Source organism: Garra rufa, chromosome 5, assembly GCF_049309525.1.
Source record: "Garra rufa chromosome 5, GarRuf1.0, whole genome shotgun sequence".
NCBI lineage: Eukaryota > Metazoa > Chordata > Actinopteri > Cypriniformes > Cyprinidae > Garra > Garra rufa.
In genome coordinates, this window is record NC_133365.1 from 22,231,162 (window position 1) to 22,254,635 (window position 23,474).

The 23,474-nt window shown below is 33.9% G+C and overlaps 2 protein-coding genes and 1 long non-coding RNA gene across 3 annotated transcripts; 2 read left to right on the plus strand and 1 right to left on the minus strand.

Moving 5' to 3' along the window:
• The first annotated feature begins 5,810 nt into the window (after positions 1–5,810).
• Positions 5,811–9,355, plus strand: LOC141334342 (uncharacterized). The gene is made up of 3 exons (XR_012355545.1): positions 5,811–5,946; positions 6,034–6,116; positions 8,966–9,355. It is a non-coding gene; the product is annotated as an uncharacterized lncRNA (long non-coding RNA).
• Positions 9,356–9,527: 172 nt separating this feature from the next.
• Positions 9,528–15,973, minus strand: LOC141335114 (derlin-2). The gene is made up of 7 exons (XM_073840426.1): positions 15,848–15,973; positions 15,383–15,448; positions 14,819–14,892; positions 14,629–14,722; positions 11,039–11,234; positions 10,401–10,491; positions 9,528–10,088 (listed from the first exon to the last, which is right to left on the minus strand). The coding sequence occupies exons 1-7, from the start codon at positions 15,938–15,940 to the stop codon at positions 9,983–9,985; spliced, it is 720 nt and encodes a 239-aa protein (XP_073696527.1). The 5' UTR covers positions 15,941–15,973; the 3' UTR covers positions 9,528–9,982.
• A 3,846-nt stretch (positions 15,974–19,819) lies between these two features.
• Positions 19,820–22,934, plus strand: mis12 (MIS12 kinetochore complex component). Its single transcript, XM_073840015.1, has 2 exons — positions 19,820–19,835; positions 21,684–22,934. The coding sequence occupies exons 1-2, from the start codon at positions 19,820–19,822 to the stop codon at positions 22,313–22,315; spliced, it is 648 nt and encodes a 215-aa protein (XP_073696116.1). The 3' UTR covers positions 22,316–22,934.
• Positions 22,935–23,474: the final 540 nt, after the last annotated feature.

Below are 23,474 nucleotides of genomic sequence, written 5' to 3' on the forward strand. Positions count from 1 at the left end.
TAATAAATTAATTAATTAATAAATCACTAAATATTTAGATGAGACCCATTACACCACAAGAATAAATGCACACAAACATAAATAAATAAATAAATAAATAAATAAATAAAATAAATGGCACTTTACTATAATAAACACAACCAAAACAATCAAACATACCACAATAAAAAAAGTTTTTCAAGAAGTATCTTATGCTCATTAAGGCTGTATCTATTTCAAAAATACAGAAAAAAATACTGTGAAATATTGTTACAGTGTAAAATAAAGTTTTTCTATTTTTATACAAATTAAAATCGAATTTATTCCTGTGATACAAAGCTGAATATTCATCAGCCATTACTTCAGTCTTCAGTCTTCAGTGTCACGCGATCCTTCAGAAATCATTTTAATATGCTGATTTATTATCAATGTTGAAAACAGTTGTGCGGTTTAGTATTTATTATTATTTTTTTGAACCTGTTATACTTTTTCAGGATTGTTTGATGAATAATAAACAGTTAAAAAGAACAGCATTTATTAAAAATATGTTTTCTAACAATATTAGTCTTTTATCAGTTTAACAGTTTATCAGTTTAATTTCTTTCAAAGAAAGAAAGAAAGAAAAACAATTATTTACCCCAAACTTTAAACGGTAGTGTATGTTACAAAAGATTTCTATTTTAAATATATGCTGTTCTTTTCTAATGTTTTCTTCATCAAAGAATCCTGAAAAAATGTATCACAGGTTCCAAAAAAAAAAAAACTGTTTCCAACAATGATAATAAATGAGTATATATATATATATATATATATATATATATATATATATATATATATATAATGATTTCTGGAGGATCATGTGACGCTAAAGCTAATGATGCTGAAAATTCAGCTTTGCATCACAGGAATAAATTCTATTTCAAAGTATATTAAAATGGAATACTACTATTTTAAATTGTAATAATATTTCACAATATTACTGATATTTCTGTATTTTTAATCAAATAAACAGCCTTGATGAGCAAAAAAGACTTCTTTAAAAAACACGAAAATCGTTCTGATCCCAAACTTTTGAATGGCAGTGTACTGGATTGCCTATAATCACATTACACGTTACTAATTTATAGATTACATAATTATATTTACAATGGCAGATAATTATTCTTAAGGTAATGATTCACCCTAATTCTTCTTTTTACTTTCTTAATTTTCCTTTAAACAGTTTCATTTGAGATTTTTCAATAGTAGCTTTTATTCTCCTCACAAACCCCTTTCAGTTCATTCAGTAACGTCGGTTTGGGAAACCTTGGCGTTTAGTAACATTTAATGCACTTCATGATGTTCAGAATGAAAAAATATTTGTAATCAGTAATGAACTACATTTAGTAAGTAATCTACCCAGCATTGTCATTAACTAATAAAATAAATTAATTCAATCAATCAATCAATAATCCCATGAAAAATTCATTAAAACAGCCACAATAACACTTAATAAAAAACACTTAGATGCAGAGGCCATGCCTACCATGAAGCCTCTCTTTAACTAGCTCATTGTCAAGTATATATTGGGTTTTGTCCTTTTGTGTGTGTGTGTGTGTGTGTGTGTGTGTGTGTGTGTGTGTGTGTGTGTGTGTGTGTGTGTGTGTGTGTGTGTGTGTGTGTGTGTGTGTGTGTGTGTGTGTGTGTGTGTGTGTGTGTGTGTGTGTGTGTGTGTGTGTTTCCTTTGTTCTATTTTCCCACCAATCATTACTTTATTAGTGGTTACTTTGGTTTGGTCTGTCTATTTAAATTCTATTTTAATTTCCTCAGTTCATTACACTTCCTTGAAGTATTTATACCCCTTATGTTAAACTGTTTTAAATTACTTTTTTCCAATCTAAATTACTTTTTTTTTCAATCTAGACTCCATGCACCATAATGACAAAGCAAAAACAGAATTGTCACAACTTCATAAATTTATTAAAAATAAAAAGACTGAAATAAGTAAATTGCATTAGTATTTATACATATAACTCAGTACTTAGCTAAAGCACCATTACAGCCTCAAGTCTTTTGAGGTATCTGCATTTGTCTGGCAGACATTTTCAGGTTTCTCCAGAAATGTTTGATTGGGTTCAAGCCCAGGCTCTGGCTGGGCCACTCAAGGACATTCACAGAGTTGTCTATAAGCCACACTTGCTGTGTTCTTAGGGTCATTGCCCTGCTGGAAGGTGAACCTTCTGCCCAGTCTGAGGTTCTGAATGCTCTGGACTGGGTTTTCATTAAGGCTATCTCTATATTTTGGTGCACTGAGCATTTCTTCTAATCTGACAAGTCCTCAGACCCTGCCACTGAAAAACAGCCCAGCAGGTGATGAGCAGTGCCTGGTTTCCATTCAAACATGATGCTTGAGATTGAGGTTCATCAGACCACAGAATCTTGTTTCTCACAGTCTGAGAGTCCTTTAGATGCTGTTGCAAATTCCAAAGTGTGGATTCATGTGTCTTCACTGAGGAGAGGATTATGTCTTGCCACACCACCATAAAGCCCAGATTGGTGGAGTGTTGCAGTGATGTTTGACCTTCTATAAGTTTCTCCCATCTGCATATGTGATCATGGAACTCAACTAGAGTGATCATCAGCTTCTTGGTCACAACTCTAGCCAAGGGCCTTCTCCATCAATTGCTCAATTTGACCAGGAGGCCAGCTCTAGGAAAAGTCCTGGTTGTTTCAAATTTCTTCTATTACTGTAAGGGTAACAGAGACATGCTTCTGTGAACATTTAATGCAGCAGAATGTTTTTTGAACTCTTCTCCAGATGTGTAGTCCCAGCCTCAGGCATCACGCCCACGGAACGTTGGCTAAACGTCTGATGCACTTAACTGGAAACACTTCAGGAATGTCGAAGTCGTCATCTGATTAGTTGAATTTGACCGGATTTCCGGGAGACGCGAGTGTCGCGTTTATTTTCGGTCCGCCGGGAAACAAAGCGAAGACTGATTTACTCGGCGTTTTGCTAAAAGGTGCTTATGCAGATGCCATTGTTGTTATACACATTTGCGACGTTCGGGAACAAATTACTGACTTACTGCTTGTGCTCCCTCTTCTTCGTTATGTTTCAATGCTGGTTATTTCAATGACTGACTTGTTGCACGCCAGTCTGTTGTTGTGGGGGCATTTCCACGCACCGAATCGTGACGCTGAACGAAACGAACTGTGATTGGTTGTTTGACATGTCGATCAAACGGTCTTATGGGCGGGCCTTGGCCAATGAACGCTGCCATGAATTCCAGACCTTCAGCCGTCAGTCTGAAGGTCTGGCTATGCGAGACTACCAGATGTGTGGCTTGACTCTGACTCTGAGCTCTACAGTTTTTTTTTTTTTTTTTTTTTTTTTTTTGTTAGTTTTTTTTATTAACCTCAGGGCTTGTTTTTGCTCCGCATTTTCAGCTGTTAGATCTTTTATTAAGACGTGTGTGGCTTTCCAAATCATACCCATTCAACTGAATTTGCCACAGGTTAACTTCACTCGAAGTGTAGTAACATCTACAAGCAATATGAATGCTCCTGAGCTAAATTTTAACTGTCCAAGATAAGGGTATGAATATTTATGCAATGGAATCATTTAAGTTTTTAATTTTTAATAAATTTGCAAAGATGTTGAAAACCTGTTTTTTGCTTTGCCAATGTGGTGTATGAAGTGTAGACTGGTGTGGGGAAAAAAGTAATTTAATGCAGTTTAACATAAGACAGCAACAACAAAATGTACTTTTGCAAAGCTCTGTATTTCTAAGTATTTGGATTTTGTTTAATAAAGAAGAGACTATGACTGCTGTGTTTATTTCATTATTGCTGCAGACCAACTGTGAAACAGCTGAAATTAAATTAAATGCCTGAATTTAGTTATTTGCAGAATAGCAGAAGTACTATTTTGTTCTACACCATCTCTCTGTCTCTCTCTTGAGTTCAGCTCCCTACAGCACCCTAACAAAAGTTGATTCTCAACTAACAATACACTTCTGAGACTTAATAAGGCTTATAAAAGGCTTATGTTGACCACATTAAATAAACTCATGAATACTTCAAACAAATTAATCCTTGAGACCACACCCACTAAAACACATAGAAACATATCTTTGAGACAACAGCGAATGATGTGCTTGGATGCAGAATAGCAGAAGTACTATTCTTGTAATACACCATCCCTCAGTCGCTCTCTCTTGAGTTCAACTCCCCACAGCTTACTTAAAACACCACACACAGTCGATGTACAATTGACTGACAACACACATCTGAGTCACACAGACCTACAGCTTATGTGGAAGAACTAGTGGGTGGAAAGAGGCTGGACATTCTGAAGAATTTATTCATTTAAATTTAAACTTCCAGATGTGACACTTCTGTAACATATGCAAGACTAATGTGATCTATACCGAAGACAAAGGTAATTAAGATTTATCTTAATTTCATTTTCACAAACACATGCGAACAGCTATTTTAAAACAGTTGAGTTTTTATTTTGGAAAAAAAGTGTAGATTATAAATTTATAGTAAATTCAGTGTGATTTAGAATACAGAAATACATTGTTACAATAATTTATTGGTTAAGTTTGCCAATCTAAAAAGCTCCTTAATACTGTTAAAACCAATCTAAGATCTGAGATACATTCAATACGTTATCTACTATATTTTCTTTACAAAATACAATGTATATTAATTATTATAACATTTTGGATTGTGTGAATCTGCACTTTGACAAATGTTAATGATTCAGTTTCTGAATAACGGCCTATTTTCTAAATCTGTGTGTGAAAATGTGTGTAAATGAATTCAAAAGTAGGTTTTTTAAAACTAAAAAGGTCAGTTGAGTGAGACGCATTAGGTCGCAACTCATAAGCCAGAGCTAATAAAAGAATGATGCAGGAAGTCACTTAATCATGTGTAAAACTTGGTCTCTTGCAGGATGACTGCTGCAGGCATGATAGAGCTAGAGAGACATTGTTTGCCACAAATAATAATCTGAAATATTACAAATAAAGATGACTGTATTCATTACCAAATATGGATTACACTCTTAAAAATAAAAGTTCAAAAGAGGTGTTTTTGTAGTGATGCCAAAGAACCATTTTGACAAACATTTTAAAAATCTAAAGAACCTTTTCTGCATTTGAAAGATTCCATGGATGTTCAACGTTCTTTGATGCCAATAAAGAAGCTTTAGAGTGTAGTTTTTTTTTTTTGAAAGCATATTAAATCTAGGTTAACATTCTCCACCCAGGAAACACAGCTGACTGGAAAATAAGAAACTTCAAGCATGTGCCCAAACAGTGCTGAAAAGGAGAAGTAGCAGGAGTTTCAAGTATGATATTTATCATAATGAGGAACAAAATAACTCTATAATTAGTGATATATCATAAAATCTGAACATTTTCTCTGTTTCATTTTATAGATGGAGTTTTTACGTCAGTATTACTGGCCAGCATTACTGCTGACCATCATTGTGGTGTCTCTGCTGATAGTAATGATTTTCATAATCATCAATGTTTGCATCAGTAAAAGAGGTAAAATACATCTGAAAACGGTACAGAAGCTGTGTTTAACAGGAAGTAACTGTCACACTTTTTACTGCAGTAAATATAAATAATACTTCCACTATTACTGGCTAGGGAAAAATAGTTGAGTTTATATCAATGCAATTCATTGTAGCTCATTTAACACCCATTAACTCACTTGTTTGTAGCTTTAGCAAAAAATATGAAGGAATGTACAAAAATGATTAGAATTTAAAAGTGTTTTGAACTACATGTTTGAAACTGCAGAAAACAACCTTCAGCTTTCTGAATTCTGCCTCATTTGACTAGTCATTATTATAGCAGATTGATTAAATTTATCTAACTTTTTTTTTGTTTTGTTTTCTCTTTTTCTAGCTGCTTGGTACAGTACACAAGTAAAACCAAATAATTACGGTCACACACATTTTGAAAACCAGTAAGTCTGTCAAGCTCATGTAAGACTAGATGCTTATTACACAAAAATGTGTTTACACTCTAAAATAAATGACTTTTATCATTGCAGGAACAACCAAGTTCATCAAAAAGACGTTGAGAATGAGAAACCCCCGCTACCTTCCAGAGATCAGTTCAAATCCATGGAATCTGGTCAGTTTTTCTGTTAGTCAGGGTAGTGGCATATTTAAATTTTTGACAGGATAAAAATGAAGCAGTGAGGGACAGAAGTACTATACGTTCATTGGATCGTACTGTTGTTTAACATTACACTTATTGTTATCTTTATAAACAAATTTCAGTAGACATAAAGTGAGAAATATTACATGATCTAGGTCTTTTATAGAGTGCGTGCTACTGTAAAGACTGCAAGTCTATCACTCACAGCTTCGATTTCGTCATCACTCAAAAAAGAAAATTTTGTCCTCATTAAATTACCATCAGAGTTGGGTAGATTACTTACAAATTGTACTCTGATACGTATTCCAAATTACATGACAAAAATGTATTAGTAGTTACGTAATCTGTTACATTACACATTTTAGGTAATATAAGATTTTAGATTACTTTTTGATCTCGTTTATCGCATTGATCTAAATATTCATCTTGTACCATACTGAGAATAAAAATACAAAGATTAAGAAAATATATTCCATTCATTGTTATTCCATACATTAAGTGCATTAAACCTTTTATAATGTCAAGGTTTTTAAAAGTTTAATGAAAAGCTTTCTTGAAATGTTTTTAAAAGCTGTTAATTAAAAGTGTTTAATGAAATAAGTCATTTATAAAATTAATCAAAATAAAACACTTACTAAAAAAATGCTATATGTTATTTGTTTATTTACGTCACGTGACCATAACCAACGCCATGCAGAGAACCATGAACATGCAAATGTGATACTTAATTATTAAAATATTTATTTGTAAAATCTCAGGGGTGCTTCAATAAATTTAGATATATTTTGTGAAAGGGGATCAGATGTGAAAACTGGTTTTTGTGAATTTGCGAATTCATGAATTTGTGGATTTGAATGTGCTTGAAAGACGAAAGCTTTCTAAAGACATAGTTAAATAACAGACATGGTTAACCTACAGATTGATAATTCAAATAAAAACTAATGTGTTCATCAGTAGTTAATGCATTATTGAAACACTTCTTAAACCTGAAATTATTTTTACAAACCCAGTGGTCAAATGCTGTGTCGCCACCTGACTAGCGACTCATCTTTGTGTGAATATCCAAAACTTTCTGAATGTATATAACAGTAGTCTATTTTAGAAAGGAACATTTAAAAGATGAAAAAGAGAAATTAGAGAGAATCAATAAATTATGAATAGTAGCCTATTATTGCTATTGTGTAAATAATATGCAATCATGTCATCCATAAAAAAGTAACTGTAGTCTGATTGCGAGTATTTTAAAATGTGATTTATTCTAATTACAAGTACTTCATTTTAGGAATCCGACTACATAATCCAGATTACATGCAATCAGTTACTACCCAGCTCTGCTCACCATCATATTATTTCATACCTGTATAAGTTGATGGTAGCCATTGAGAGTTTTTTTTTAATACTGTGGTAGTTCGTGGCTACCATGAAAACATCTCATACAGGCAGGTTTGGAACAATATAAGAGTGAGCAAATGATGATAAAACTTTCATTTTTTGGTGAACCTTCATTTTTAAATTCAGAATGCCATTTAACCTGACAACCTCCCTGCTGAAAAAAACAGCTAAAACCAGCCTAGGCTGGTCGGCTGGTTTTAGAGGGGTTTTGGCCCCTTTTCCCAGACTTGCCAGGCTGGGAGACCAGCTAAAACCAGCTACTTCCAGCTAAGACCAGCCAACCAGCCTAGGCTGGTTTTAGCCATTTTTTTTGGTCAGCAGGGCTGCCTCTGAATCACAAGTAGCAGAATACTACTACAGAATACATGGCCATGATGCAAAATAAGCATCACAAACTCATCAATATATCAACACAGGAGTTATTTATTATTATTATTATTATTTAATTGATCAGAGTCTCTTAAGTTCATCCACCTTCCCTGCTGAAAAAAAACAGCTAAAACCAGCCTAGGCTGGTTGGCTGGTCTTAGCTGGAAGTAGCTGGTTTTAGCTGGTCTCCCAGCCTGGCCAGGCTGGTTTTAGCTGGTGGTCTCCCAGCTAAGACCATCCTGACCAGCCTGGCAAGTCCTGGAAAAGGGGCCAAAACCCCTCTAAAACCAGCCGACCAGCCTAGGTAGCTGGTTTTAGCTGGTCTCCCAGCCTGGCGGGGCTGGTAAGGCTGGTTTTAGCTGGTGGTTTCCCAGCCTGACCAGGCTGGAAAAGTGGCCAAAACCCCAATTAAACCAGCCTGCTTGTTTTAGCTGTTTATTTGCTTGTTTATTTTTAATGTAAGAGCAGTGCAGCCATTTTGTAACTGAAATGCACAAGGCCTCCGGTGTTATTATTCACTTCCAGTTATTTTAGCTGTACAAAACAGCATTTTGCTGTATGATACTGCAAAAATGATATTTATTTTCTTATTCATACACACTATCCACTTTATTTCTCAATGTGGAAATAAGCCTATGGGCGAGACTAATAATTAGATTAACAATTTGCAGTAAACCGTAAAACTGTTTACCGCACTACAAACCAGTGTGTTAAAGATTATACTTTAAAATAATAAGATATGACACACCAATTTGCAATATCAAGCAGCAAAACGAGCTGTTTTAAAACAGTAAATTTACAGCTAAAAGCGCTGGATGCAGATGAGACAGGAGGCCAGACAGATTAAATTTACAAATGGCCGCACTCCTACCTCAAAAATAAGGTGGATAGTTTAACAGTTTACTGCACTTTACCGGCTAATCAATCTAAAGTCTCGCAAATTGATGGAAAATAGCATCCAAATTTCAAAATGAAGTGAATAGGATAAATGATCTTTCTCTGCATATTACAATACGCAAAACAGAAATGTAACCAGTTTAATATCATATCTGAATTTCCAGTGGATCAGAGTTATGAGGACGTAGATGCCGCGTTGGACTATGTGGAGGTTGAGGATGAGTCGAGCCCTCCTGTCCTTCAACAACCCCCCTTCACGCCACACTACACCACCGCCGAAACTAAAAGTCTAGAGCAAGACGCTGTCTCTGAGGATTACGACGATGTTGAAATCCCTGCTAACTCTGACAGCGAGGATTATGATGACATAGGGTAAAAGACAAAAAAAAAACTATTACTTTCCCTTCAGCTGGACACCTAAGCGGACCCACAAATCAACTATATGTTTCCTACAAAGTACTATTGTAAAGTATTCAAGCAAAAACAAGTTCTAATAGAATGTAAGCGAATATAAGTGTGTGTACTTTCATATTAACCAATCTTTCACTTCCTATTCTTAGAAATGCAATACATCTTACAAAAACGTCATTTGTTTCGTCATTTTCTGTTGAAGTGCAGCACATGAAACATTTGCGTGACAGTTGTTATGCAAGTTCAAATGATGTTAGAGCAATATCTTTATATTTATATCATTTGCACAGACAAATTTCTGATAAATTCTGATACTACAGTGTACCTTTTTTATTCTGTTAATATATCAACAAAATGCTTTTTGGAAAAGAAAAACAAACAAACAGTACTCTGAAACTGTTTTCATACATTTATTCTTAAAAAAGAAAAAAAGAAAAAACAAAGTAAAATGGTGACTATCAATAGATATTTGTCTTTCACAGCTGCTCGATTTGGAATCGCTGTTGTTCGGGGGAGCAACAGCAAAAGCAACATATCAAAAGTCAGTTCTTTTTTTAAACCCATGCCCACAGTCAGAGGAGCGTTATGGGCCTTGCAGACATTTCGAGGCGTATGATTTCCGTGCACACAAAACTACAAGTCTCCCTCTTGCTTGGTGAGTGGAGCTCCAGTTCTTTTGTACACAAGAGAAACAAGTCGAAAAAAAGACGATTTTTTCTTTTCTTGCTCTCAGAGATGTCCATTAAGCGGCAGGCACACGGGTGCTCAAACTAGCCTCCTAGTCGCTGACCCTCACCCCAGGCAAAGCCGCCTGGACGGTCCTCGGGGAGAGGGTTGTAGTTGGCATCTTCCTCAGGTGTATCAAACAGCATCTTACTGGAAAGGTAGAAAGAAAGGGTGTTTCACTTCAAAGCAAAGACTAAAATATCATCTAGAAGTTTTTATTTGATGGCTACGTGTGGACTGGAATGGATAAAAAGCTTTTTTAATGGTGTTGGCTTTGTGAAATTCTGTTTTTTGTGGAAACATAATCTTCAAAGTGAATATTTAAGTTTGCCTGATCACTTTTCTGCAGCAGTTCTGTGTTGTTTGGACAGACACAGTCCCTAATAGTGTTGCTTTTTGCCCACTATTCTTCTTCGTCATGCTTGCGGAAGTATGACAAGTGTATTTTGGTGTGGCACTCACAGGATGGAGGGTGTCCTCAGCCATCTGCCACCACCAGGTTGGTTGGGAAACACATCCTCCAGAAAGAAGTACACGTGTCCCACTGCGATACCTTATATTGAAAAGACAGAAAATATAACACCGGTAACAGATTAATTCATTATTACTTAAATTCATTCCATCACATTAAAATTACAAATAATACTAAATTAAATTGGACTAATTTGTGACTCTGGACCACAAAAGCAGTCTTAAGTAGCATGGGTATATTTGTATCAATAGCCAACAATACATTGTATGGGTCAAAGTTATAGATTTTTCTTCCATGCCAAAAATCATTAGGATATTAAGTAAAAATCATGTTCTGTTAAGATATTTTGTACATTTTCTACCTAAAATTTATTAAAACTTAATTTTTGTTTAGTAACATGCATGGCTAGGTAACTTTACAGTGGATTTTCCTCAATATTTTGATTTTTTGCACCCTCAGATTCCAGATTTTTAAATAGTTGTAGTATCTCGGCCAAATATTTTCCTATCCCACCCATACATCAAGGGAAAGCTTATTTACTCAACAACAAAAAAATGACCCTTAGGGCTGGTTGTGTGGTCTAGGGTCACATTTGTTGTCAATGCTGATAGTAATTAAAAGTTTCTACCTAAAAGATCCACAATGATAGAGTTTCCCAGCAGCAGAGAGAATCCCATGAGCACCCACGGGAGGAAAGGCGCCTGGAAATTCAAAAGGCCAAAGAAGTTCATGCGGACGTTTGGGTTTCTCCTGCTCCATATGTACACCAGCATGATGGTGAATGCCTGACCTAGGAACACAAGATTCACAAACATGCCAAATATCTGCATGGCTATTAAGAAAATTACAACTGGTATTTGAGCAAATGTAATAGGCAATGTTTCTTATAGATCTTGAAATCATAAAAGTGCCTATCCGCCTTTTTCCTTAACACAGAAGTAAGCCTATAGACAAGACTTTCGGTTTATTAACTGCTTTGCAATATCAAGCTGCAAAACGAGCTTTTTGTACAGCTAAAAATAGCTGGATGTGGATGAGCTGAAAGGAAGCCAGACCCCTAAAATGTACAAATGGCCGCACCCACTCTTCCGGTGAAGAAAAAGGTGGATAAATGGCATACTGGATGTTTTATTTTATTTTTTTTATTTTTTTTTAGCATAATGGATATTTTTGACAAGTTTTACTATTGTTTCTACATGAGATTTCACATGATTTTATTAAACACTGAATGAGGTCAAACAGCAAGTGTTTCATTATTCAGTTTCTATATTGAGGTTAAAGTGGTTAGTGACTCATTTTGCTGATCTTTTCGTCCCACGGTACTACAAAACTAGTATTTCATTCTGTGAACTTCTCAAAAGACTGGATGATGATCTAAACCATATTAGGCAATTATATGTTAATAGAAACATACCTAAACTGGAACATTTCCTTCAATACAATGCATAGGATTATTAATTTTAACATTTTATTTTTTACTTTTCCATTCTTTTTTAGATTTGAATCAACTTAAGATAATTATTTAAAACGTATTTGTTTACTTATTTATTATGCCTATGTAGGTAGGTAGTTAGTTGATATTGTAATGCCATGTCTAGGGAACTATGATTGCGGAATCCAGTCATAAAAATGGGATTTACTGTATAACGTGGAATGTCATGTAATTTGCCACATTTCGGATGAATTAATCAAACGTTAATTTAATTAGTACACTTAAATCAAAACATGATATGGACTAGTATCTGTGAATATTAAGCCACATACACACTATTTACATGTGAATCCTGCATGTTTCGTGTTTTTAGCTTCTGCCGCCTCAATATTATGTGAACATAATCTCTTAATCATTAAAATGTAAATGAAATTATTAAAATGGAATCCAGAAGAGTAATGGAAAACTAAAAAATAAAACTTAATTTAAAAAAAGTAAATGCAATTTTTGTTACAATTTTAATAAATTAGTCTTAAATTGTGTATGTTTCGAGATTTTAATTAATTAGACATGCTGTCTTGATTGATATCTTTAAGGTTACCATTAAAAAAAAAAAAAAAAAAAAAATCCAGAAAAATCAAAAAGGTAAAAAACTAAATTTGGATCTAATAAAACAGAATTTTTATAGGTAAATTTGCCACATTTTGGATGAATTAATAAAACGTTAATTTAATTAGTACACTTAAATCAAAACATGATATGGACTAGTATCTGTGAATATTAAGCCACAAATACACTATTTACATATGAATCCTGCATGTTTCATGTGTTTAGCTTCTGCCGCCTCAATATTATGTGAACATAATCTCTTAATTATTAAAATGTAAATGAAATTATTAAAATGGAATCCAGAAGAGTAATGGAAAACTAAAAAATAAAACTTAATTTAAAAAAAGTAAATGCAATTTGTTACAATTTTAATAAATTACTCTTAAATTGTGTATGTTTCGAGATTTTAATTAATTAGACATGCTGTCTTGATTGATATCTTTAAGGTTACCATTAAAAAAAAATAAAAAAATAAAAAATCCAGAAAAATCAAAAAGGTAAAAAACTAAATTTTGATCTAATAAAACGGAATTTTTATAGTATTTATATATAGTATTTATATAGTTTTAACTTTTTAGATTAAAAAAGTCCCCAAGAAAGATTATTAATAAAAATTATGTCTAAGCAAATCACTTTGAAATATCATTGTGAATGAAATATGCTATATGGGCCATTCTACAGAACTGGTGCAAACTGCTGTCCTACACCAAAAAAACCTGTTTAAAAAGCATTTGAGTATTCAAATCTTTGTTGTTTACTAAGATCCTTCTATTATCTACTGAAACTCACAATCAAATTTAAAATCCTAGTAAGCTGAATATTTATAAAATTATCAATTATTGGGTACTTTCAAATGGGAGGTGGCTGTCCCAGTCTAACTCCTAAAAGAAAAAAATATTTTTTTGTACAAAAAATATATTCATTTTAGATTTTCTTTGTAAATTATGAAATTTTATGTACAAAAATAAAGGTGTCCCGCATTTTTCCTGTCACTACGGAAACAGTGTATGTTTTAGTCCACCGGCTGAGACTGATTTTAACTGCACCCCTACATTTATGATCAAGAAATATTCCTGTGTCCCTCTCTCTTATAACTACATGGTGAGTAGATAGGTCCCATCCTTTTGAGGTGAATGTGTTCAAAAGTCTGAAAAAACTGTGTAACTTTTAGGACCATCCCCTACCGAAACACCCTTTTTCTGCAATTAAGCACACTTTTTTTTTTAGGATTTATTCCATAACTTTGAGTTTTTATATGTGTACAACAGTTCAGAACTGTGCTAGTTTACATATGTGCTGATTAGCATCTTTGAGCTTAGATTCAAAATTATTCACAATTGTCACAACCAAAACATTTGGTGGAGTTTTGGTAGTGACATCTTTGTTTTTTAAGTGTTATCCAATAGAATTGTCCCTACTGTACCAGCCAAGACCGAAACATGTCATCATTGTTTCGGTAGTGACAAAAGGGAACATAAAATCCTCATTTTGGGGGGAAATAAACTCAATTTTAGTACAGTTAAGCAATTGTTTTTGTATTTTAGTATGTTTTAGTAGTGTTTAGTATGCAAGTTAAAATTCTGTAATATGATGTGGTCGCTACCAAAGCATTACTGTCACTACCGAAACATGGAATGTTTTTACAAAAATAAAATATACTGAATTATCAACTAAGATGTTATGATAATAATGAAGTTTTTGGTTCAATGTATATTCAAACTAATGAATCCTTAACTTTGAAATCAACTTTTTGCCTTTTTCAAAGAAAAATTGGATTAAAAATACAACAAATATCATAAATTACACTTGAAATATTTTAAAAATGTAACTGTTATGGATTTACTTCTGAAGAATGCAAATAAAATGGCAAATAAATATATTTACAATACAAATGTAAGCAAAATCTTAATAAGTCAATATAACCCTTCTAATTAAATTATTATTACTGTGTTTCAGTAGTGACAAAATTGGGGAAAAAAAATCCCAAACTTTCTGAAAATACAATATGATAACTGCACAATTACTAAAAATTACTTCAAGACATTTCTAACTCTGACTTTGGACCAATTCTGTAGAATGGCCCATATAAACACGCTTGCCTACATTTACATTTTAGTTATTGAGCTATAGAGGTAAATAAAAAAGCTTCTTCTCTTTTGAGAAAATGTGAAGGATACAGTCATGAGAAGGCCACCGAAGAGGAACATAAAGACAAAGTCAGCAGTCCTCCCTCTGAAGGATCCCTCCTCCAGCATCCGACAGTACCGGTACCTGTGAGACTCGAGTTAAGGACTGAACAAACCTTAAACTTCAGAAAATGATTTACAATTTAGTGATTCACTACGAATATGATATAATAAAGGATACAAAAATATCATGTTGAATAAGAAGTTGAACCCAACCGGACCAAAAAACAAAAAGTTGGTTATTAGCCGCCATACCTGTGGACACACACACACAAATTTAGAATCACATGCTGCAATTTTAACCCTATAAAACATATTTTATATTAATATAATTTAATTATACTATGCTTTCTGTCATATGAATGATAAATTATGCTTTTTTATTAAGTAAACAGCCTTTTATCATTCTAAAAATGTCCACCTTTAGGTTGTGGTACACATGTTTTCGTTGTGAAATCTTTAATAATTGGTAAACATATAAAGAATACCTTATATATTATTTTGAATACCTTTCAATGTTCAAAATGAGCTTTTTGTCCATGGTCAAATCATTTTAAAATGTTAGTATTTATAGCTCCGTTTAGATTTATTAGCTCCGTATTTATAGCTCCATATTCTTCTATATCATATTGTAGAAACAAAAATATTACGTTTTCCAGGCTACTGTTAAATATGTCAGTTTTTACAGGCTAAAAATAAAACCAGGCACAATATTCTTCAGAGAAACACTTATTATGACACTTACCTGATAACTCCTCAATATTAAATCTGGGTTGAAGTAAAGCTGGAAAGGTGTGATGAGTTCTAATTGCTGTGAATACAAATGAAACACCACAATCATATACGGAAGACATGTTGCAGGTAAACAAACAGTGTTTAATTGTAACTTAATATTACACTTAAATATCAATTGAAATCAAAAGCAAAGTTACTTTCAGCAGATCGCAGTCAGGTAAATGAAAGTAAACACAGGAAGTAAGATGCGAACATGCAGACAAAGCAACTGGAAACCAAACCTTATGACATATATAGGCTACTTAAATACAATATTCATATTATGTCATATCATATATACAAAATTTGCGGGAGGGTTTTAAGTACATATGTCCTCATAACATCCTCCAGGATACCAGATGTGGTTTAACTGCATAGGGACGAGGACACGGCAGATAATAGCGCTTGAGACCCTAATATTCGTTCATTTACTTACCACGGCGGCTGTAGTGAGTACGCAGGCGGTGGTATAAGCTCTAGTAACCACAGGAATCTGTAAATATTCCTGTCGGATTGTCTGGTATGCCATTTTTTGGAGCGACAACGCTGCTTCCGGCACCTTCTTGACACGTCATCACCTGGACAAGCGAATGAAGGAGGTGGTTTTAGTTTTTGATGATTCCAATTGGTTAACGCTTTCAGATCTCACTGCTCTGATTGGTCATCTAACGTGTCGATTACTGTTTTATCCCGGTCAGTGGAAATATGGCATTTTTCTATTGGTTGGTAAAGATGGTCCACAAATTTATTTATAATTTATAATTGAATATTATTTATAATTGAAGACAGACCCACTCTGAGCTACGAAGTTGTTGTTATTGTTTTTTTTTGTATTAATTCTTGAACAACATATACAAATGTGCCAAGGGTGTACACAAAAAACAACGAGTACTTACATGTATTACATAAATACATAAACTACACAGAAAAAAAATAAAATAAATGACAGGCGTTGCTAAATCATAATAACTTAAATGAATCAAACAAACAAACACAGAGTTTTAATAGCTTTTTTCTTTGTACTCTCCTTAATAGTACTTCTATAAATATCTAATTCTTTAAGTACTACAGAAAAAAGAGGTTTCTGATTACTACATTTACAGCGATGAATATGAAACTTAACAAGTATGATCAAAAGTTTGATAATGAAAGCCTCATTATCCAGTGTTGCCCCCCCCCTAGTGGGGCGATGGCAGTGTTGACTACGCCACCCCTTGGACAAGACTGGAAGAGCAAGGGGACTCTGTTATAAAGAACCACGCACAGGCTTGGTTTAGCAAAGTAAAAAGATACAATGTTTATTTTATCTTAGTTAAAAATAAGTCGCTTTAGATAGTTAATAAATAACACACAAATTCATCATTTAACAGGGATAAGCTATAGTAGAGTGAGTCACCAGAATGTAAGCTTAAACAGGCCTAGGTTTCAATACCACACGTGAGCTAAGGCACACCACTTTAGAGTAGAACAAACACTACAAACTCAGCTTACACACCACGACAACATTGCTAGTGGAGCTATTACACCAGATGCACACTTCACAGCATTACAATGCACACATCGGTTCCAAATGGGTGAAACACTCTAAGGAAACCAAACTAGAACCTGGTGGGCTAATCTATCCTATGGGCCCAATCCACATTAGGCTATTAATAGGAAAAGGGGGGAGGGAAGACAAACAAAAAGAAGAAACCACTAGCCAGTGGCCACAATCAGTACACTAGACACACATCTTTGACAGCCCGCCGGCTAGTGGTAAAAGAAAAAAAAACAATAAATCAATAAACCAAACGAAAAAGTATCTAAGAAGCAGCACCTGCACATACATACACATTCAAACACATTTAAGAGAACAGCAGCCGACAATCTGATTGCTGTAGCCTCTTTTTGCAAGCTAGCGATTGGGTGAGTAGACAGTGTTCCGTGCTTCACGCATTCACCAGGGTCACTGGACGCTTCTCTACGCTTGTCACTTTAGACACTCCCAACGTGTTTTGGAAACGTATACACGCACACAAAACAGTAGCGCCGTTGGCGATCGCTCGGTAACACCTTGCACAACAAACAGCACCCAGGAACACTGCGGCACTCCAACGCGTCCGTAGCTAGCTACAATGAATGGCTCCCGGCATGAGGACCCCAGGTGCCTATACACCTGCCTGCGCTTAATTGCCAACCTCTCCCACCCACATTAGGTGACGTAACAATACGGGAAAGAGCAAAAGTGAGCGAGAGGCAGAGAAAAAGGGAGAAGAGAGGGAAAAGAGAGCACCCGAAATCCACAGGCTACACCAGCTTCTTGTCATAGTTCAAAAAACCAAATATTACATGTTCATATAATAAGAAGTAGTTTGTCATTTATAAATCTAGAAACCTCCCACCAAGGCCTCTTTGCATACTGACAATGCCAGAAAATATGTTTCTGGGTGTGATGTACAAAATGAACAATTTATATCTATTTCTTCAGTAAATCTGTTTAAATAATGCTAAGCCGGGTAAAACTTGTGCAGTATCTTAAATGAAATTTCTTTAATTTTATTTGTAATAAGATATTTATAAGGTAATACCCAAACTTTCCTCCAATCAATATTTCTGATAAACGTAGACCAATAGAAAATAACATGTGGTTTACTAACAATTTCTTTTTGAAATAATGAACGTATAGCCTTATTATTATTATTTTTTCCACTAGATGAAAAACAAATTCTACCAGAGAAAGTATCAGCAGGGTAAAGGAAATAAGCATATTTAGAGTATGAAATACCTCTACTAGAAGAAATAGCTCCTGTTACAGAGGCATATTCTTTTGGGGTTACAGGGAATTCAAAATATGAAAGAAATTCATCATAAGTCTTTAAATACCCCTGAGAGTTCAACAGCTGACCTAGCTACGACGTTGTTGTCTGATCATGATCAGCCCGCATTATTTTACCTTTTCCTCCTTGTGCTCTCAAACTGTATATACATATTTTGCAATAAATGTAAATATATTGTTTTTAATACATAACCAGCATCTTTAAATTAATAGTTTTATTTTTTAAATCCGTCGTTTGTGATTCGATTATATCTTTCGCAGTGCATCATGGGATTGTAGTTCTTTCGCTCGTTGACTAAAAGACTTAAGTACACTTGTTATTAAATGTAACCTGAATTAAAAATTAGGTACTTGTAATTAGACTAAATTATTTTATAATACTTGTAATCAGGCTACAGATATTTTTTAAGGATTACATGATTACTTACACAATAGCACATTATTTATAATTTATTGATTCTCCCTAATTTCTCTTTTTCATCTTTTAAATTTTACTTTCTAAAATAGCCTGCTGCTTACACTCTTCAAGTCTTCCAGTTTTGTGGACATTCACACAGAGATCAGACATTCATCAGGTGGCGACACAGCATTTGACCACCGATTTACAAAAATAATTTCAGGTTTAAGACGTATTTCAATATTGCAGGTTATTTAACCACTTCACTTATTGGAAGGCTTTTGTCTTTCAAACACATTAAAATGCACAAATTCACAAACTTTGTTGTCATCCGATCCTCTTTTACCTAATATATTTACTTGAAGCACCCCTGCCATTTAAAATAAATATTTTAATAATTATCACATTTACATGTTTATTGGTTCTCTGACACTGGTTATGGTCACATTTATGCAGATAAACAAATACAATATCTAACGTTTTTTTAATTTGATTTAATTTATAATTATTTATTTTTATGTTATATATTTTTATGATTTAATACATTTTTAGCTTTTCATTAAATTCATAAACTCCCTTCACAAGCAAGGTAAAAGGAAAACCTTGACATGATGTTTAATGGCACTTCGTGTTAATAACAACAAATGTAATATAATTTCTTACTCTTTCTATTTTTATGTCAATATGGTACAAAATGATTCTTTAAATCAATGTGATAAACGAGATAGGTCAAAAGTAATCTAAAAGTGAGTAGTCTGATTGTTACCCAAAATGTGGAATGTAATGGATTACGCTACTAACTACGATTTTAGTAATGTCATTTGGAATCAGTAACGGATTACAATTTGTAAGTAATCTACCTTTGGTTACACCTTTGTCTTTTTGTCCAATTTTCAAATACTTTTCCGATTCAAATTAAAGTTTGTAATACATGAAATAAACACACAAACATATTAAATCGCTATAACAGTGAATGTGGAAAATATCCCAGTACCAAGGTCGCTGAAAAAGTAGCCAGGCACTGTTGCACTTTATGATGGATAGGTTTATTTTGTAAAAAGTCCAAAAAGTCTAAATCTTCTACGTGTTCGTAATGTTATGCTCCCAATCTCAAGAGGGCGACATTGAGCTTTTAAACACACTTGTACTGTTTGTGTGATGGATGAAGAAGGTTGAACAGTGCGCGGGCTGCAGAGATGGCAGAGAGCGGAGGTAAAATATGACTCGGTTTTTCAAACCTTAATCAACAATACAAAAACGCGGGGAAAGCATAGTTGTGTCATTTTATCTGTACCTCTAGAATGTTATAATGTATTTAGTCACTTATAAATGTAGATAAATGTTATTGTAATAGTTTTATGAGGTTAGTTCTTTAATGTTTTGATTGACAGCAGTCATGTAGCCCTTGGAAACTATCCAACGACACGACTAAAAGCAAGCCTACCGGTATATTATATTTTTGTATGTTGTATTATATTGTGGTTTATGGGCAGTTCTACAGAATTAGTGCAAACTGCTGTCCCACAACCAAAAAAATGGTTTAAAAAGAATTTAATCTTAGATGTTTACTAAGATTCTTGTATTGTCTGTTGAAACCCACAATAATATTTAAAATATCAGGAAGCTTAATATATATAAAGTCGCTTTCATGTCATGTCATGTTTTGCATTTTATTCCATTGTTGTTTTTAAAAATATCTTTTAGATTTTTTTTGTTTGAAGTTAAAATATGTATTTATTTTATATATATTTTTGTAAAATATGAAACTTTATGTAAAAAAAAAAAAAAAAAATGTGTCCTGCATTTTAATGTCACTACCAAAACAGTGTATGTTTTAGTCCATTGGCTGAGATTTTTAACAACACCTCTACATTTATGTTCAGGAAATATTTCTGTGTCCCTGTGAGTATATAGGCACCATCATTTTGAGGTAAATGTGTTCAAAAGTCTTAAAAATCGGTGTGTAACTTTAAAGAATGTTGGTCAAACACTATTTTTCTATAATTAAACACTTTTTTTGGGAGTTATTCCATAACATTTAGTTTTTATGTGCACAACACAGAACTGTGCTAGCATGTGCTGATTAGCATCTTTGAGCTAGGTTCAAAAGTGTCTAAAATTGTCACTACCGAAACATTTGTTGGAGTTTCGGTAGTGACATCTTTGTTTTTTGGGTGTTATCCCATAAAATTGTCACTTAATGTTGTCATTGTTTCGGTAGTGACAAAAGGGAACCCATAACCCTTTATTTGGGACAAATAAACAACTTTTTTTAGTATGTTTTACTATGTGGGTTAAAATTTTGTAATGTGATGTGGTCGCTAGACTCGCTACCAAAACATTACTGTCACGACTCGAAATATGGGATGTTTTGTCAAAAATAAAGTATACTGAATTATCAACTAAGATATTGTGATAGTGTTTGGTTCAATGTATATTCAAACTAATGATCCTTAAATTTAAAATAAGTATGATCAACTTTTGCAAAGACAAATTGGATTTAAATACAACAAATCTCATAAATCACACTTGAAATATTGTTAAAATCATAGTTGTTATTAATTTACCTCTGAAACTTATATATTATAATATAATATATAATATAATATATTTACAAGAAAGATGTAAGCAAGAGGTCAATATAACCCTTTTTAATAAAAATATTACTGTGTTTCGGTAGTGACAAATTTCGGGAGAGTACAAATATTTCAATTTCTGAAAATACAACATGAGAATTAACTGCACATTTACTAGAAATGTGTACATTGAATAATATACAATTTGCATACATACAAATTTTGTGGAAAACTATATATTTTGTAGATATATTTTCTAATTGTGTAGAATGGACCATATACTTTTGTATATACAATAACAGATGTTTGTTGTTCAGCAAGTCAGCATACTAGAATGATTTCTGCTGAAAATTCAGCTTTGCCATTTAATTTGTAAAAATATTTCACAATATTTCTGTTCTAATTTCTAAAATTTATTGACTGCCAGTGTATGGATATGTTTAATCCATATTTGTGGCTTAACTTGTCTCTGTTATGCCTATAGTTTCAGTGGGATCTGAATCCCTCCAGCTGTATGAAGCACAGTTCTTCGGCTTCACCCCAGAGACCTGCACTTTACGAGTTCGCGATGCCTTTCGAGACTCCCTCAATCACATTTTGCTCGCTGTTGAGTCTGTATTTGTAAAAAGACTATGTCCAGGCCAGGATCCGCCAGCAGAGCTCCGACTGACAGCCAGAGAGAGCACCCAAAAGCTACGGCAGTTCTTACAGGAGCGCTTTGAAATCATGTTTCAGCGCATGAAGGGGATGCTGATGCACCGCATCCTCTCCATCCCTCACAACGTCCTGCTGCCTGAAGACCAGCTGCACCAAAAGTACCCAGAAGGCAAAGAAGACCTCATGAAGCTGCAGGAATCCATTGCAAAACTTCTGCAGGCTTATGAAGCTGAGGTCTGCGCCAAGCAAGCACTTCTCGCTGAGCTCGAGGAGCAGAAAGATACGCAGAAAGAGCTGGATGAAGTGCTCCGATGGATCGAGGAACTGCGTCTTTCGTGGAGGAGAGAGGGAATGGGAAATGTCCAAGATAGCGTTAGACACATGATGGAGACTGTGGGCCAACTGCAGGACGTTGTAGGAAAGATTAACAAGAAAAATAAAGGATTGGATGAAATTTAAAGAAATTCTGACCTTCATATCACAAGTGCTGTGGTGTAATCACATGATTCATCCACCAGGGGGAGACGGTGCATAATCTATTCGGTACAATTACATTAACATACAAGTACCACCATCAGTCCAGCTTCAAAGCGCTACATTTGTAATCAGGCGATTTTCCTCAGACATTTGAAATGCAGTCCATCTCTCTTTCCTCAAAGTCATTGGGTTTTCTCATTTACGATTCCGTGCCTTTGATGTTCAGTACAGTGAGATCTGCGTTAGATTAGCCCACATTTCCCACAGGCCCAAACTGATGTGTCCAACAGCCTGGTTGGCTTTACAGAAAGTTTTATGTTGTTTGAGGAGATATTTTAAGGTCTTTCCCTTGATGTTCAGAGGAGAAAGATTTTAAGTTCATATTGACTTGTACAGGACCTCGCCATCGCCAGCAGAGGAACATCTAAATTTTGTACATAGTCTGAATCTAAATGACAGTACTTGGATTGAGTTGCCAAGTGCAAATGTCAAGAAAAAAACATTTAGTAATAAACTGAAAGCAAATGTTAGAAATACACATAATAGTCTATGTTTTGTCCATTACTGTAAATAACAATAAAATGATTTCCTGTTTGCATTATGATCAGAAGTCAGAAAGAGCTTTATTGGCAAGTATGTTTGCACACACAAGGAATTAGTTTTAGTGTCGCAAGCTTCCAGTACACAAAGACAACTACAATACACAGATATAACAAAAATAAGATGTGAATAAAATACACACATGTGTATATATAAATAAACTTAAAAAAAGACTAATAAATTGAGAAATAAAAATAGAGGCATTCTTTTCTAAAAAAAATAAAAAATAAATAAAATGCCCAGCATATACTAAAATGGCAAATAACAAATAACCTTTTCATTAATGCAAAGAAGAAATACAAATGTGTGTGTGTGTGTGTGTGTGTGTGTGTGTGTGTGTAGATATATAGATATAAATATGTATATGTGACCCTTATTTGTAGCAATAGCCAACAATGCTATGGGTCAACATTATCGATTTTTCTTTTATGCCAAAAATGATGAGGGTATTAAGTAAAGGTCATGTTCCATGAAGTTACTTTGTACATTTCTTACCATAAATATATAAAAACGTATTTTTTGATAAGTAATATGCATTGCT